This window comes from Cebidichthys violaceus, unplaced genomic scaffold, assembly GCF_023349555.1.
Source record: "Cebidichthys violaceus isolate CVI_PGR_0920_01 unplaced genomic scaffold, fCebVio1.0.p SCAF_22, whole genome shotgun sequence".
In the NCBI taxonomy this organism is placed as follows: domain Eukaryota; kingdom Metazoa; phylum Chordata; class Actinopteri; order Perciformes; family Stichaeidae; genus Cebidichthys; species Cebidichthys violaceus.
In genome coordinates, this window is record NW_027176395.1 from 9,428,982 (window position 1) to 9,445,990 (window position 17,009).

The following is a 17,009-nucleotide window of genomic DNA, read 5'->3' on the forward strand; positions in this document are numbered from 1 at the left end:
GTTCCGCCTGTTGCACTTTGATTGGACATCATGAGCCTGTTGGATTGGGAAAAATATGGATTAATCTGCCAATATATATGTAAGATATGTGAACTGTAAGATATGAATACTTGCCTTTACATTAACAAATGTTTACCATGCACATCTTTTTTTCCCCGCACATCACCTATATGACTTGACATTTATGTTTTCACCTTAACATACTCTATCAACATAACGGAACCCAAAACACATAACAAATCTGATTTGGAAAATTATCGTTTGTGTTTTCTATAATAAAAAAATAAAAAAAAGTTTTTTTAATGTGGTACTATGGTTCCATTATGTTGATAGAGTATGTTAAGGTAAAAACATAAATGTAAATGTGGAACTGTAGCTATCTCCAGACGTTTAGCACATTACGAAGGAGAGAGATTCTCCTTCGCTTTAGTAGAATGGCGTGGCAGATTGCCACTGGTAGTGACGGAGTTTACGTTAATGTTTTGGCGTAGCAGAGGCCCGGCTGAAAGGAAGGGGTCCCACCGTGGAACGAGTAGCCACCAAATCGGAACAGCAACAGTGACCGGCAGTGAGGATATCCAACGAACGATTTCAAATCTTTTTTAGCCAAGACTATCAATTGAAAAACAAACATCAGGTGAGATTGTTTACCGAATGATATGACTCGTCTATGTGGAATAACGCTACTCTCTCTAGCATGTGTTGGCCCTGCTAGCTGTTAGCTTGCTAGCAAACTGGCTCGCTGACATAGTGATGGTGCATGGTAGCTGTAGTCACTGCCCAGACGTTGTATTGCATTACACGCTGTACATTTAGGGTGAAGCCATATATAAGTTTGGCTCTGTAAGTCACGCAGTCAGTAAGCACGCTCAGACATCCATGCCTTCGGCCATCAGAATAGCCATGTCAATAACTGGTTCCAAACAGGCGCAATCCGTCGGATTTACCATTCGCTAGCCATGCTAGGTTAAGCTACCTTGATGGACGCTGCAAGAGGTTTTCCATTGCAGTTATGCGAATATTTGGTTGCTAACGCCATGTAAGAAGCTAATAGGCTGCCTGAGACATTATTTGTTTACTCCATTTGTACTAAATCTTTCTTTACAAGATGGCCTCAGCTAGCGTTAAGATAACGGAACGTAAATAAGCTAATTTGCCATATGGTAATGTTAACGTTAGCGCTAGTTATTGCTAGTGTAAACTAGCCGTCCCCCTGTTAATACTTTACCACCAATAATGAGGCCATGGCTCTTGAGAGGGGTTGTTGCTCTGTAGAGGTAATATCAGAGCAGACATCTGCTAATATTTAATTAAATTGCTTTAACATTGTGGTCATTTGTTGTAACGTTAGCTCAATGCTAATAACGTAAAATACTTGGCAGAAATTGAGCTGCTTAATGTTAGTTGCTAACGTAGCCAGTGTTACTCAGCATGGTCTCTGCTAGTAACTGCAACCTTAACTTAATGGCCAAGTGTCCAGCTGAAGACGTGTATTGGCATATGTGGGTTGATGCTTACATGTGGAGAAAGGAGGCTGCCAAGAGTTAATGACAGCCACAGGATATGAAGCAGTGATCATGAACTGTTCTGGCTAGAGTTCTGGACACTGTGTTCTGCATGCATGTTGCTCGGTATAGCTGCCTTTCCTCCCTTGTGCTAAATTGTTGGGCCATGGCAGATGTGTTGGCTCGTCAATATGAGCTCACAGGTGTGAAAGATTCAGACTGACGTTAGGATCGAGGTTACTTGAACACTTCTTGGTAAATGTTCTTGCTATTTGCTATTTGATATTTCGCTGTCATGTTTAGAAAGTCTCTTTTTCCCGTTTTATTCCCTAGTCTGTCTACATTGGACAAAAGCTATGTCACTCAAGTTCTATTGTGATATACCTCTTCTCACTGGCATATACTGACTTTTTTTGACATATGCCACCGATGATTATGTTATGCCACTATGTGTGTGAGTGATTTTTTTTATTGATTTTTTTCCCCACGGGGATAACAGTAAACCATAGCCACTGATGGATACCACTTTTCACCATCATTTACAGGTGGCCTAACTTAAAAGAGAAATAAACCATTTAATCTTCATACCTTACTGTTACGTTTATTGTCTTGCACTTTTTTGTCTGGATGTGCGCACACTTGGTCCCCCAGCAGGTTTGATCCCACCAAAGTCTAGCATTCATAAATAATCTTCCAGTATTATATTATAGCATAAGTAACTTGTTTTTATATTGCACAAAACATCGACAGTGGGATATGTCAGTAGGAATTAGAGGTGGGTGGGGGTCGATTATTTTAAGAATCAAGATTCTTATCTTCTAAAACTTCTTTCTACATACATAAACTAGATATTGCATTTGAATATACAAATGGATATTCAATTGTGAATGAAAAAAGCAGCACTACCGTGGCTGTCTGCCTCTTGGCACTAAATGCACCGCATGATTGGAGTCACACAATGGGCCTTTCATGAATTTAAAGTTAAATGCAACGCTAGGTCACCGTGTCCTGACAGCAAGCGTTACGTCATGTCATGCAAACAAACCACGTACCCATCAGCTGTGCGCTCAAGTTCGGACTGGAGACCAGTCTGATTTGGTGTACAATTTAATTTAGAAATTAGCAAGTTGCTGAGAAATAAAAGCCTACCAATTTTATTTATGTAAAAAAAATGTAATACTTAAACCTAAACTGTTTTAGTAGATGGAATTTATTTGAGCAAGTTTAACATGAATAAATTATACATTTTGCCTTTTGTGTGTTTTCATTATTGCAATCAGTTGATAAAACTTTATCAAATATAAAAACTCCACGAGATTATACACATTTACTCTGCTTTCATTCCATTATTTATTTTACCGGAGGAGATCCTGCAATTAGCACCCCTATGTAATGAATCAAGCCCAAGAATAGAAATGGGATCACACCCCTCGAAAGACTTGTGACTGCTGTTTTGATGTGCCTCTTTGCCAGTAGAACAGCAGCAACATAACAGTACCACTCAGAAGAATGGCATACCAGAAGATGTTTTTTTTCTCTTCAAGGTATAGGGCAACAGAAGAAACTTTTCATGTTTTCTCTTTTTTTTTTTTTTTTTTTTTTATATAAATCTAGCTAAATTCTTCACCTACAAAATAAACAGCAGTTGTTTTTTAAATTAAGTCAGTCATCTTTCTGGTGTCAAACATTTTTTTTAAACGCACCATTTAAAAAAGAAAAAAAGTTATAATTGAACAACTGAAACACAATTGACTTCCAAGTTTCCATTCCTGTGCTGTACAATGACCAACCACAATCCAGTCCGAAGTCTTAAATAAACTCCTTTTGCATACATTGTTCTGTCCTACTGATTCAGATGTGTTAACTGTACTTCTTATAAGATTCCTTGCAACAATTTAAAACTAACCGATCAGCAAATAACAAACAAAGTTATACACTCGAACGGAACCATGTGCTAGTGGAATGTTCAAATTGTATTTGTAACACTGCAGTAGAGGTTTAACAAGTTGAAAGTAACTGTTTTGAAAATGCAGCACCAACGAGGCAGTTGCCTTGGTCCTGGAGATGGACTCCATCACATCTCGGGCCACATTGAGGTCCACAGTTATGTTAAACCATACTGAGCTTGAGTCTCCTATTCTGAATTCCTTACCCGCGTGTTGACAACTTGCACATTTGAGATTTTGCCAGTGTTTGAACCAGTAGTGTGGTTCTGTTCTGGTTCGACACGTTTCTTTGTGAGAGAACTCACTTCATTTCACTGTTACACTTCGTCCTTGGCGCAGACCAACAACTCATCCGGTTAGAATTGATTAACTGTTAGAACGAAGCCAGGTTGCTTCTGTTTTTAATCACAAGCAAATGAGAGCTGCTCCATCACTATAAAGACTTGTGTTTGCTGGTTCTGGCTGCGGGGCTTAGCAATACTCGCAGTAGAGTTGATTATGGGTTGGCTCGCCTCAGTCTAGTGATGGGTCCTTCTTCTCTCTGCTCGATGTACCTTCATCAACGTCTGGCACCCAGCAGTACCATACCATTCTCATTTTGCTCTCTGCTTTTGTCTTTGCAGAGCTGAGGACCCAGTCACAATCCCGACACTTCCCATTTGTGCAGAGGTGAGAAGTTACTCTGAGTGTACTATCACAGTATCAGCACATGAGTAACAGATACAGTCTCTGTGGAAGCCAAGCTAACCTGAGTGCTTCCTTTACATTTCAAATTCATGGCATTTGGTTTGAAATTAATTGATATGTCAATGTTTTCTGTTTTTGGTTTCTCAGGTCTGTTTCCAGCTAAATGTGGGGGAGCATCAGGAGTTGATTGAGAGATATCATGAAGCCCAGATTAAGTGTTGTCTGCTTATCCAGAAAGTCTCAGTTATTACCTGTAAGTATATTTCCTCAGACATTAATTCTACTAGCATTATTACCAGATAATCTTTCAGCACTTTTAATCTCCAGCTGTTATAGATCTCTAACAGGTTGTTGTCATGTGCCAGACAAGCTGGCCTTAGCTCTAAACAAGCTATTCTGAAGCTCTAAATGAACCAGATTCAAGATCAGGCTTCATGGTATGGACAGAAGTGTAGATGTGATAGAAAACTTTCTTTGATCATAAAGCCTAGTGTTACTGTAAGATTCTCTGGTTTATTAGGTAAGTGTATGAACTACACTTCGACACAGTGTTTGCTGACTCATATGAACGGGTCCAGTGCGGGTTGATGCTCTAGAACTCTAAACAAGCTGTTGTCCAGGACTAAAGATGCTCTAACAAACTGTTCTCACTTTCTAAACAAGCTCCACACAAGCTATAGTCATTATTCAAAGAAGCTCCAAACCACTTGTTCTTTAGCTCCAAACAAGCTGCCCTCACATTCTAAACAAGCTCTAAGTTACTTCCAAACAATCTGTTCTCAAGCTCTAATCAAATGCTAAACAAGCTGTTCTCTGTTGTAATATTCTGAAAAAGCTCAAATCAGCTGTTCTTCAGCTCTAAACACCCTGTTATCACATTCGGAACTCCAAGCTCCAAGCAGCCTGTTATCAAGCTCTAAAGAGGCTCTAATTTCTAAACATGTTCTAAACAAGCTCTGGACAATCTTTTTTCAAACTGTAAACAAGCATTTATCTAGCTCTAAATAAGCTTTTGTCTAGGGCTGGGCAAGTTAACACGTTATTTTCGCGTTAAAGCATTAATTAATTAACGGCGACAATTATTTTATCGCGCATTAACGCAGTTTTTTTAATTATTATTATTTTGAAAGTCCGTTGCTCACCGGCAATGGTGGAGGGAGGCTTCGGCAGACTACGTTGCATGCAGCGTGTGGGAGAAGTATAGATAAACAAACGAAAGACAAGCTAACAAATGCCACAGCGAAGTGGATATCTACAAACTGCAGGCCGATTAGTATTGTGGAAGATGTCGGTCTGAGGAACGTTCTTAGGATCGCAACGAATGACGGCACGTATGAGCCTCCCTCAAGATGCACCATCACAAGAAGAATACACGAGTTGTATGAAAAGGAGAGGACTACAAAAGCGATGGCGTTACAACGTGCACCAACTGTTGCTCTCACTGGAGACTACTGGACATCGCTGGGTAACCATAATCACCTCGGAGTTACAGTGCATTATATTGATGAACAGTAGGAGCTGCATTCACATGCTCTGACTGTCATGAAAACAGAAGACAGACATTTTGCTGAAACGTGCGCACATTTTATTCATGTTGCACAGCAGTGGAACGTTTCAAATAAAGTCAGCACACTGAGCACAGATAGTGCAAGAAATATGATTGCTGCTGCGAGACATCTGCCTTTTGAACACGTCCCCTGCCTCGCAGTCTCTAGCGTTCTGTCAGTGTGTAAAGGGAATACTTCTGTTGAAAAGCACCTCATTTGTTTAAAATGTTTGCAAACCAAATGTTATTGCACTTTTGTTCATATAGCGGTACTTTTAAAATAAAAGTGCGCAATACACTACTTTGGAATTCATTATTGAATTTTGCGCATAACAATGCGATTAATCGCAGAAAATCATGCGATTAATCGCGATTACAAATTATAATCGTTGCCCTGCACTACTTTTGTCACATTGTGAACAAGCTGTAAGTAAGCTCCTAATAGCATGTTCTAAAGAGGCTCTAAAGACTCTAATCATGTTCTAAACAGGCTCTGAACAACCTTTTCTAAAGCCCTAAACAAGCAGCTATTGAGCTCTAAGACAGCTGTTCTCGAGCTCTAAACCAGCTTGTGAAAAGACTTTGTCTGGTCAAACATGTTAGCTCTTTCACCAGATTATGCCAACCAGACTCTTTCACTGGTCAAACAACATTGTGTCCACTGTTATACCTGACATTTACTGCAGGGGTTCTCTACCTCAACAGGTAAAGGCCCACATCTGATTTGTTTAAAAAAAACATCCGAGGACCACCGTTCCAAATAAATGGGAAAAAAACACATGATAGAAAAAGGAAAAAATAAACTGGGCTGAAATTATGTTATGCCACTGTCAGCAGTAATGACTAAATGTAATACTCTGCTGCTCGCCCATTACTGCTTGACATTATAAATCTAAATTGAATGAATTCAAGTATATTTCCTCACCACATGCCTTGGAGCTGTCTCCTACATCACTTTTTTGTTCCCAAAAACGATCAATTTTGTGTCTCTGCATCCGAGGGAACACTCTTGTCTACCGGATGTTGCATCGTGATTGGTGTGATAATAATAAAACCTAATTGCTCATTAGAATTCAGCATTTTGATTTTACATTTTTTAATCATGTGAAGTCTTGAGCACGTTTGGATACAAACTTGAATAGCTTAGTAGTTTTCACCTAACCATTTGGCAGCCCCTCTGCCTTTTAGATGGCGCTCTGAGGCCCACCAGTGATCGAGACTAGCTGATCTCTAGTACGTTAACACGGTCTCCTCATCTCCCCTGCCAGTGAACTTCTGAACCGAAGAGGATGATGAAATGAGATAAAGTGGACGACTGGAGGAGCCCAGCCCCCCCCCCCCCCCCCCCTCACTTCCACCTCTTTGAAGCATGGCAGGCCTGCAGCTTGTCACCCCTGCCACTTCACCCATGGGGCCTTTCTTTGGTCTGCCATGGCAGCAGGAGGCCATCCACGACAACATCTATACACCTAGGAAATATCAGGTGAGGAGGCGGCCGTTCACATAAATGTGTTAAATTGTAAATGCATACAGGCTGAGGTGTGTCAAAAACTATTCATTGCTGTTCTTTTATAATGTATTCACTTTCCTCCATCAGCTCACTGTCTGAACCTGTACCTTCCTCCACAGGTAGAACTTCTGGAAGCAGCTCTTGAACATAATACTATTGTGTGCTTGAATACTGGCTCAGGGAAGACCTTTATTGCAGTACTTCTAACAAAGGAGCTCTCCCACCAAATCCGGGGACATTACCAAGAAAATGCGAAGAGGACTGTTTTTCTGGTGAACACAGGTACCCCTGTTTTTGATGTACCACAGAAAGTTTTCATGTCACTTTTGTGAACTATGAAATACATTTTGAAAACAGCATTGTTGATACTCAGATTTCATTCAAATGCTCATAGTCATTTACATTTAATTGGATCTTTCCAAGTAGTTTACCGTTTCTCTGGTCTGGAATGTACAGCTCTGTCTGTAGTTCAGCAAGCAGCTGCAGTCAGGACTCACTCTGACCTCCAAGTGGGAGAGTATACAGATGTGGAGGAGACCTCATCATGGACTGACCAACGGTGGAGTCAAGAGATAATGGAGAATCAGGTGTGCTGATCATTCTCATTGCCTTCTACAGTGTTTGTTTTAAATAAGTTAACACTAGCTACATGCTTACTGTCTTACTGACTGCCTTTCAAATACAGAAATGCATTATTTAAGGCCTACAGTTTGGCTCGCACATGCACTGTGGATTAATTACACAGTTTAACCGTCATAGTGTGAAATGAAGCTTTGCTGCCGATCTTCTGCCAACATTCAGTAAAACTATTTGACCACAAGATCAGCATTGATGCATTCTGGTCACTGATCGCGGATGATGAAACATTGTAATCAACACTCGTGTCTTTAAATCGGCAGGAGCAGAGCTAGAAACGTTAGCAGCACAGTAGCTAACAGCTAATGGACGGTGGTTCCATTGATTAGCATTATGATATGTTCAAGCTCTAATTGGTAGAAATGAGTATTGGGTGATGATATTGATGATAAATCCTAATGTTATCACGATGTGTTCAAAGGTAATCTTGTAAAATGTAGTTTTGGTGATAAACTTGAATAAATCCAGTTGTTTGTTCTGAAATGAAGACACTTTCTTATATTTATATAAGAAAGATATTAGAGATGAATTATGAGCTGTTTAACCTAACACTAGCTCTAAGCACATTATATTTCATCATTAAAACTATTACTGACTGATCTTTTCTTTACTAATTGTTTGATTTTGTGTTTGTATGCAAATAACCACTAATGGCTAAACCTAACCCATAGCAAATGAATAAGTTAAAATTTAGAATTTGTGACGATTTCAACACTGACTTAAGAGTGGGTGAAAGGATTTTTTGGGATGGCGGTGAAAAAACATAGTCTGAAGCTTTATATACCAGCTGCTTGAGCAAAACGACAAACACAATCTGTCCTGGCCAATCTGGCTCATTGACAATTTGCAAATAAAAACGTGATTGGGGCATCTCTAAAAAAAATTATTTGCTCCCTTCTTTTTCTGCCGATCCGATCTGTGACTCAAAACCGAGTCACGAGTCTTGTGATCCGTTTCCCCCCATGAGTGCAACATGATCGAGCAGCCACCACAGAGTGAGCTTTATCTAACTGTCCTGGTAAACTCCTAAAATATCTCCCAGTCTCATATGATCTGGTGAGAACTGTACGTTTAATGTCACATGATCAACATTTTTGATGTGTGACTTTTACTCTGTGATAGAAAAATAAAAAGTAAGTGTTGAGATGGTCGTTCACTAATACCAGTGCGCTACAGCAGAAGTGGCCATCACTCAAATAAGCAGCTCTATCTCTCACATACGCTGAATGTCATTCCCTAGTTGGACTGAATCATGGTCATCACTGCTGACAATAACATGTTCTTCTCAACCTTCTCCTATACAGGTGCTGGTCATGACTTGCCACATATTCCTGCACGTTCTGAGGAATAAAATCTTACCGTTGTCTAAAATCAACCTGGTGGTGTTTGATGACTGTCACCTGGCCATCACAGACCACCCTTACTGTGAGATAATGAAGGTGAGATGGTGGTCGCAAAGTCAAATTCACCTTCTTCTTTTTTTCTTTGCCAAGAGATTTGTGAATGACCTGCTCTCCGCTCCCTCTGTGCAGCTGTTTGATGGCTGCTCGTGCAGTCCCCGTATCCTGGGTCTCACGGCCTCCATCCTGAATGGGAGGTGTGACCCGTCAGACCTGGAGCACAAGATCCAGAATCTGGAGAGGATCCTGAAGAGCAACGCTGAAACTGCCACTGACCTTGTGGTCTTGGACAGGTAAAACTAGGAGTTTTGTTAGCTATAAGTTTGCAGCAAGTGATTTCACTGATCACTTTGTTCGAACAGAGAGTAAAATCACCTGAGGAATGAGAATCAATGACGGCAAAAGACCAGCATGGTCTCCAAGGTGTACGTTTTATATTTCAGATACGCCTCTCAGCCCAGAGAAGTGGTGCTGGACTGTGGCCCCTACGTGGATAAGAGCGGCCTCTCTTCCTGTCTGCAGGCAGAGCTGGATGAAGCGCTCCACTTCCTGAGTGACTGCAACATATGTGTTACCAGAGAGGACCGCGATTCCACGTTCATCGCCAAACAGGTCAGAGCTACAAAGATTCATTTAGTTTTTTCAGCAGTGGCAGAAGTGCCGAGAAAGAAGGTGTATTAAACCAAATGGTTCAGTAAAACAAATGTTGATAAAAAAAATGGTGCATGTTATTTTAACCCTGTGAAAGGAATTTCTTGTAGTTAGAAATCCACATCTTTCATCTTGTTGGGAAGAAAAAAATTAAGCTTGTTTTTTGTGTCACTGGGACATTTACAGTTTAAAAGTATTTACTGTTGCACTATGTAAGGAATGAAATGCAGAGTCACAGTTGGAAACTTTACTCTAATTGTTATCAAACAAAGAGATATGCTTTCCCCTCGCCTTAAAATGGTCGATACCTTCTTTTGTGTGGTACACGAGCAGTACCTCAACCAGGGCCTTTTTGGGGAATAAGATGTCCCTGGAACTTAATTTAGAGCCTGGTCCCTGCAGTCGAAATACAATGAGTTCCTCAAAATGTTACTTGTCCCTGGGGGAGAGTTCCTGCTGTTGAAAAGGGGCTCTAATCCCTGGCCCAGGCGCTAAATTTAGACCTAGTTTCCTCCGGTCAATATTCAGTTAAAGTTTGAGTTCATAAAGAGTTTAAGGCGTAAGTGGGAGTAAAAATCCAAATTCAACTGTTGTTCACACTCTCTCTATCCTGTTCAGGTCCTGGGGGACTGCTTGGCCGTGCTGCAGGTTCTGGGTCCCTGGTGTGCAGATAAGGCAGCGGGCATCATGGTGCGGGAGCTACAGAAGTACATAAAACACGAGCAGGAGGAGCTCAGCCGAAAATTTTTGCTCTTCACAGACACCATCCTGCGCAAGGTGCACGCTCTCTGCGAGGAGCACTTCTCGCCCGCCTCGCTGGACCTCAAGTTCGTCACCCCCAAGGTCCTCCGGCTGCTCGAGATCCTGCACGAGTACAAGCCCTTTGAGCGGCAGCAGTTTGAAAGCGTGGAGTGGTACAACAACCGTAACCAGGACAACTACGTGTCGTGGAGCGACTCCGAGGATGAGGACGAGGACGAGGAGGTGGAGGCCAAAGAGAGGCCTGAGGCAAACTTTCCCTCGCCGTTCACCAACATCCTGTGTGGCATCATCTTTGTGGAGAGGCGCTACACTGCTGTCGTCCTCAATCGGTAGGGCGGCGTCCTTTTCTTTGTGATGTATATTATACTTTCATATGCGGCTGTTGCTGACCTTTTAATGTGACGTAAACGTCTTGTTTTAACCAGAACCGTGACCCTGTTGAATACACTGTTTTATTTCCTGGCCACTGCAGCTGAGAGAAGTAGTAAAATGTCAGTGTCAGTGACTCACGCAGTCTGCGTTTCCTCCTCAGTCTGATCAAAGAGGCAGGGAAGCAGGACCCGGAGCTGGCTTACATCAGCAGCAACTTCATCACCGGCCACAGCATCGGCAAGAACCAGCCGCGGAACAAGCAGATGGAGGTGGAGTTCAGGAAACAAGAGGAGGTAAACAGGCAGGAATCACTCACAGGAATATCCATGGGGGGGAACAGTGCAAGGTGCACTCTACCTGGTAGCTTTTTGACACATATTTAATTATTTTTAACATAATTATATTATACTTTACAAAACGCAACCGACCCCGACCCTGCAAACTGCCAACTTTACGCATTGTAGCAGCATAATTGTCAGGATTGAGAGACGAGGCCACTGAACGCCCGCTGGGAGCAGCTGCAGCGGTTTGGAACGCTCTTTGTTCTGCCGCTGGTCCCGCCTATATTATAGTTAAAATTACGTTCTTTATTGTTGAATAAAGAACAATTAAGAATTTTGGAATTACCTGTTCCATTCAGACCCTGTCACTTTTTGGTATTGACAAGATACAATAACAAACTATTGAATTTTGTAAATTAAATAATGTGGGAAGCTTGTGAATGTCAAACAAAATGTTGAGTTGTTTTATTATCTCGTTAGATAAAATAGTTCAGAAAGCATTTCTCACTGAGTATCAAAGCAGTATCAAGACTTTGTCTCCCCCCCGTTTTCATTCTCAGGTTCTCCGCAAATTCCGGGCTCATGAAACCAACTTGCTGATCGCCACCAGCATCGTGGAGGAAGGCGTGGATATCCCAAAGTGTAACCTGGTGGTGCGGTTCGACCTGCCCACAGAGTACAGGTCCTACGTCCAGTCTAAAGGCCGAGCCCGAGCACCGGTCTCCAACTACATCATGCTAGCGGACAGTGAGAGGACCAGAACCTTCGGAGACGATCTCACCACATACAAGGCCATAGAGAAGGTGACCGTTGGCTTTTTGTCTCGTTTGGTTCAGTCAGCGGTTGATTATTTCAATAATGTCAGGAGAAATTTAGAAACTGGTAGTTTCTGATCTAGGAGTTATGTTAGTAGATATACTATATAATATTGTGATGATGATCTTATTTGACTTGTGAGCAGATCTTAAGGAACAAGTGCTCCAAGTCGGTGGAGGTGAGTGAGTTTGAAGTGGAGCAGGTGCTGGACGACGACAACATCCTCCCACCCTACGTGCTCCACTCTGAGGATGGAGGTCCGCGGGTCACCATCAACACAGCCATCGGACACATTAACAGGTAGAAGAATGTTTCTTCACAGTAGGGCTGGGCGATATCGCCTGTAAATAATATATTTAGGCCATGCCGCAATATAGATATATATCTAGATATTTTCAGATTTACTGTTTGGTTTAACTAATCTGAACACTCTAAGGTGATGTACCATCATTTTTAAGTCAGATTGGTCTTTGGAAATATGTTATTATTGAGTTGAAATTATTGAAATTCAATTTTTCTCTGAAATACTTTTTGCAGACAGTAGCATTTTCAAGAATTCATTTTATTTCTTCAATATATATTCATTTAGTTGTATTTATTTATTTTTGACTGACTGACTGAATAAATGTGAAATTACATTCACCAAAAGGTCACTTTTATTTTGAAGTCTGTAATTACCGTAATGCCTAGTACAGGGGTCACTAATAAAAAATGGTCAGAGAGACCAGAGTCTTTATCCAAGAATGAACAGACTCTTATAGGTTAATTCTTCCCACGGACAGTTTAAAACCAGTGTGTCTCATATGTTCAGAGACCGTGATGATTATTAAAGCGAGTGAAGTGTTACTACGAGACAAAGCACAACTCTTTTGAGCAAACGTACCCAATCACATCTGAAATGAAGACACAGATAATGAACAACCTAAGAGCCCAATATGATCAGAATCCTAACACAATAATTCATGACCAACTATGATGTTAACAGAGAGGATAGAGCTGAAACAAGAGGTTTAATAACAACAGATAAAGTCCATGCTCACAGACTTCTCTTGTTTGAAGATGAGAAAAATATTATATCGTGGCTTTTTATTGACATCACTTCACACCTGAATGAACTGAATTTAAAGCTGCAGGGCATTTCAGTTAAATTCATTTTTCTAAAATTAAGTACTTTATTTTAAGATGCACATTTTTCAAAAGCTTTCTGTTGTCAGGTATTCTTTAATCCAGCCCTTTTTTATGCGCACATTTCAATAATGAATTAAAAAGTAGTGTATTGCGCACTTTTCAACATTTGGTTTGAAAACACTTTAAACAAATTAAAGCTGCGAGCAGCGATGAACGGGCCCTCGCCTCCTCCCGCACGTCGGGGGTGCCGGCGGGACTCCAACGTATGCAGCCGAGATTGTCTGCGACAGTCGGACAACGCGCTTAGCAATCCGATGATTTTTTTCTGCTTGGACTGCGTGACGCAGGAAATGATGCTATGCAAATAGTCCACAGCATCCTGTATCCGCTGTGTGGTGCTACAGAGCATGCAAAAACATGTTTTATGTTGCTCTATAACAACTGTAGACAACATTGTGTAAAAGTCATGTAAATCGGATGCCAGTTGTCAAAAAACGCAGAATTACTTTGGCCAGCAGGTGGCGCTGTGAGTATTAGTGAAAATTAGCTTGTAGACATCCTCAGGCCATGAGTGTTATCAAGCATGGGAAGTTTAGGAGCGTTTGGAACAAGTCCGGCTGAGTTACATCAGCTTTTTTCATGGGGAGTCACGTAAAGTAGCCGCCCGCTACGGCTAAGCCATTTGGTCAAACGTAAAGCTTTTGATAACTTTTAATCACAAAGGTCTTGAGACTGTACAGACCAAATTTGAAGTGGATCCGACAAAGTGCCTATGAGGAGTTTGTTAAAGTATAGCGACTAGAAATGAGCCTAAATCCATTGAAAAATGACACAAAAATCAAAATGGCCGACTTCCGGTACGGTTTAGAGCATGGTCCCAATAGACGTATTTGTAAGTCTCTCTGAGATACATAATCCTACCAAGTTTCATACAGGTACCTCAAACGTAGCGCTGGGGCTGCTCTTTTGAAATATTGTAGGGGGCGCTATGGAGGCAATTTAAAACGGCCAAGCCAAACACCCATATAAAATATGTCCTCCCATTACCTATAACACATGTATAAAGTTCCATGAGTTTTTGAGCATCGCAAGCCACTGATCCATCAGCCTACTTTTTCATGGCGAATGATGCGTTGCCGCGGCAACAGCGTTCAACGAAAACTCCCAATATTCATGTTGGTGCATCATCAACGTGTTAAGACTATCTTTACAAAATTTCAGACTGATCTGGTGAACTGGCTAGGAGGAGTAAATAAAAGTATAAAATATGACATTTCCTTTTGCCAGTAGGTGGCACTATGAGTTATTGAACATTTTTCAATTGAAATGTGCTAAGAGTTGAAGTAGCATCATGCATAAGAAATTTCGTGCAGATTGAATAATGTAACTTGGAGTTATAACAACTTCTTTCTTCCCGGCCAATGAGGCAAAATGGCCGCCCCGCCACGTCAAGGTTCTTTGATGAAAACTCTAGCTTTTGATAACTTTTCATCACAAAGGTCTTAATAGCATCCCGACCAAATTTGAAGTCGATCGCATGAATTCTCTAGGAGGAGTTTGTTCAAATACAAAGGCTGAAAACGCGAAAAATCACCAAAAAACTGAAATCGAGTGAATTACTGTAGCGCCCCCTATGGGTTGAATGGAATGAAAATTGTAGGGTATGTTCCACCATGCAATATGCACAAATACTGCAAATTTGGTGATTTTAGGATACACGGTTGAGAAGTTATGTGTATTGAAAAACAAGCCACGCCCCAAGAAGTTCATTGGTCCGTATCTTCTTAACGCTTTAAGATATCAACAAGCTTTTGATATCTTCATGTGATCTTGATCCAATAATGATCCACAGAAAATTTGGTAGCAATTGGACCAAGTGTGTAGGAGGAGTTCTCAAAAATGTGTTTTTCACAAAATTCAAGATGGCGGAAAATCTAGGTTGGCGGAGATTAGGGGTCTGAGAGGCTTTTTTGTAGAGCTAGTGGATCTGGACATGTGTGTCGAATTTCGAGTAAATCGGACATACTGGCCGAGGGGCGTCGCCGGTCCAACTTTGAGGGGGCGCTAGAGAGCCATTTCTTTTCACACATATATGAAACCTATATCATACCTCTATTTTCACCAGGCCTGACAAGTCTGCAAAATTTGGTGAGTTTTCATGCATGGCAAGTATCCCAAATATGCGCCCAAAGTACAAAAATAAAAATCAGAATAATAATAATAATAATACCCCATAGAATTTCAATAGGGCCTTCGCTGGCCCGACGTTGTCGGTGGCTCGGGCCCTAATAAAAACTCTTAGAAACTCAATAGGGCCTTCGCTGGCCCGACATTGTCGGTTGCTCGGGCCCTAATAATACCCCATACAATTTCAATAGGGCCTTCGCTGGCCCGACGTTGTCGGTGGCTCGAGCCCTAATAAGGTTCTTTTTAACAGCAGTATTCCCTTTACACAGTAGCAGTTAAAATACAATTATAATGATTCTGGTGATCCGGTGTTCACAACTTTATTTTCATGTGTGTAATAGATGCAATTTGAAATATACATCTTGAAAACTGTAAACCTATCTACGTCATGTTTTTTTTTGTTTGTTAAATTCCCAGTAGCGATAACTAAATGATATGCTTATTATACATATTCCAAACAAAAACACTTTAAAAATAATTTAAATGAATCATTTCTTTTTTGGGTATTTTGGTCAGACATATGCAATGCTGATTAGCGTGTAATATAGTATTTGTTATAAATATACGTTGGTACATAGAGGGTGATAAGAAGCTGTACAGGGAGGGACTTAGGACCCAGGGGAATGTATGTGAAGGAAACAGGAAGAGACGCCACACAAACAGCTGTTCTCCGCTCGCTGCCTGGTGTTATGGATTAACCAATGCGTCTGTTGTTGTCGCAGTTATGGCAGCTGTTGCAGAATGATGCATTCGGCTGAAGGTCGCCAGTTAACAGGGTCCCTGGTTAAACCGTTAAACACCGGTTCTTGTGTTAAGAACCGATGCGTGGCAACGATTAACATTTTTAATCGCGATTAATCGCATGATTTTTCGTTATGCGCAAAATTCAATAATGAATTCAAAAGTAGTGTATTGCGCAATTTTATTTTAAAAGTACTGCTATATGAACAAAAGTGCAATAACATTTGGTTTGGAAACACTTTAAACAAATGAGGTGCTTTTTAACAGCAGTATTCCCTTTACACAGTAGCAGTTAAAATATTTATTGTATATTATATATATTTTATGAAATCAACACAACAAAGAAATGTGTGTTGAAATAATATTCTATGAATAATTTAAGCCACTATAATTGAATCGAAAATCTTCCCCAGATTGGACTGCTTAGTACTTGTTTTGGAAGTCCCAGATCAGGAAACTAAACGTCGTCTTGCCTGGGTTCATAACATAGTCCGGAGGAGCTCCGTGGATTTTATCGAGGTGTATTCACTGTGTCTAGCAAGTCACACGTTGGCTGTTTACTACAGCTGTATGAACACAAAATAAACAGATTTTGCTGTGATTTAACTGCAATAAACGGACAAAAAGGGACGCTGAAATAACAACGTAATGATGCCAATTTGTAAAAAGTCAGAATTCATGTTTTGTTCGTTCTCTCCACAAGACGACAAGCAAATCACTTTTAAAATACTTGTTTTCTCAATGGAATCTGGATCGATTGGTGCTAGGCTAAGCTAACATTGTAGCAGCTCCATCAACACTCAACACAACGGCATCGAGGCGTAAATACGGCAGCGTCTAT

The 17,009-nt window shown here is 40.9% G+C and overlaps 1 protein-coding gene across 1 annotated transcript in view; it reads left to right on the forward strand.

Moving 5' to 3' along the window:
* Positions 1-7,015: 7,015 nt before the first annotated feature.
* The window catches only part of dicer1 (dicer 1, ribonuclease type III), a 31,880-nt gene continuing 21,886 nt past the window's right edge, over positions 7,016-17,009 (forward strand). Inside the window, exons 1-10 of the mRNA XM_068717799.1 lie at positions 7,016-7,167; positions 7,314-7,476; positions 7,651-7,781; positions 9,135-9,269; positions 9,363-9,523; positions 9,674-9,842; positions 10,500-10,972; positions 11,176-11,308; positions 11,857-12,099; positions 12,258-12,412. Coding sequence (XP_068573900.1) covers positions 7,054-7,167; positions 7,314-7,476; positions 7,651-7,781; positions 9,135-9,269; positions 9,363-9,523; positions 9,674-9,842; positions 10,500-10,972; positions 11,176-11,308; positions 11,857-12,099; positions 12,258-12,412 — 1,877 coding nt within the window. The 5' untranslated portion in view covers positions 7,016-7,053. The remainder of the gene's footprint in view (positions 7,168-7,313; positions 7,477-7,650; positions 7,782-9,134; positions 9,270-9,362; positions 9,524-9,673; positions 9,843-10,499; positions 10,973-11,175; positions 11,309-11,856; positions 12,100-12,257; positions 12,413-17,009) is intronic.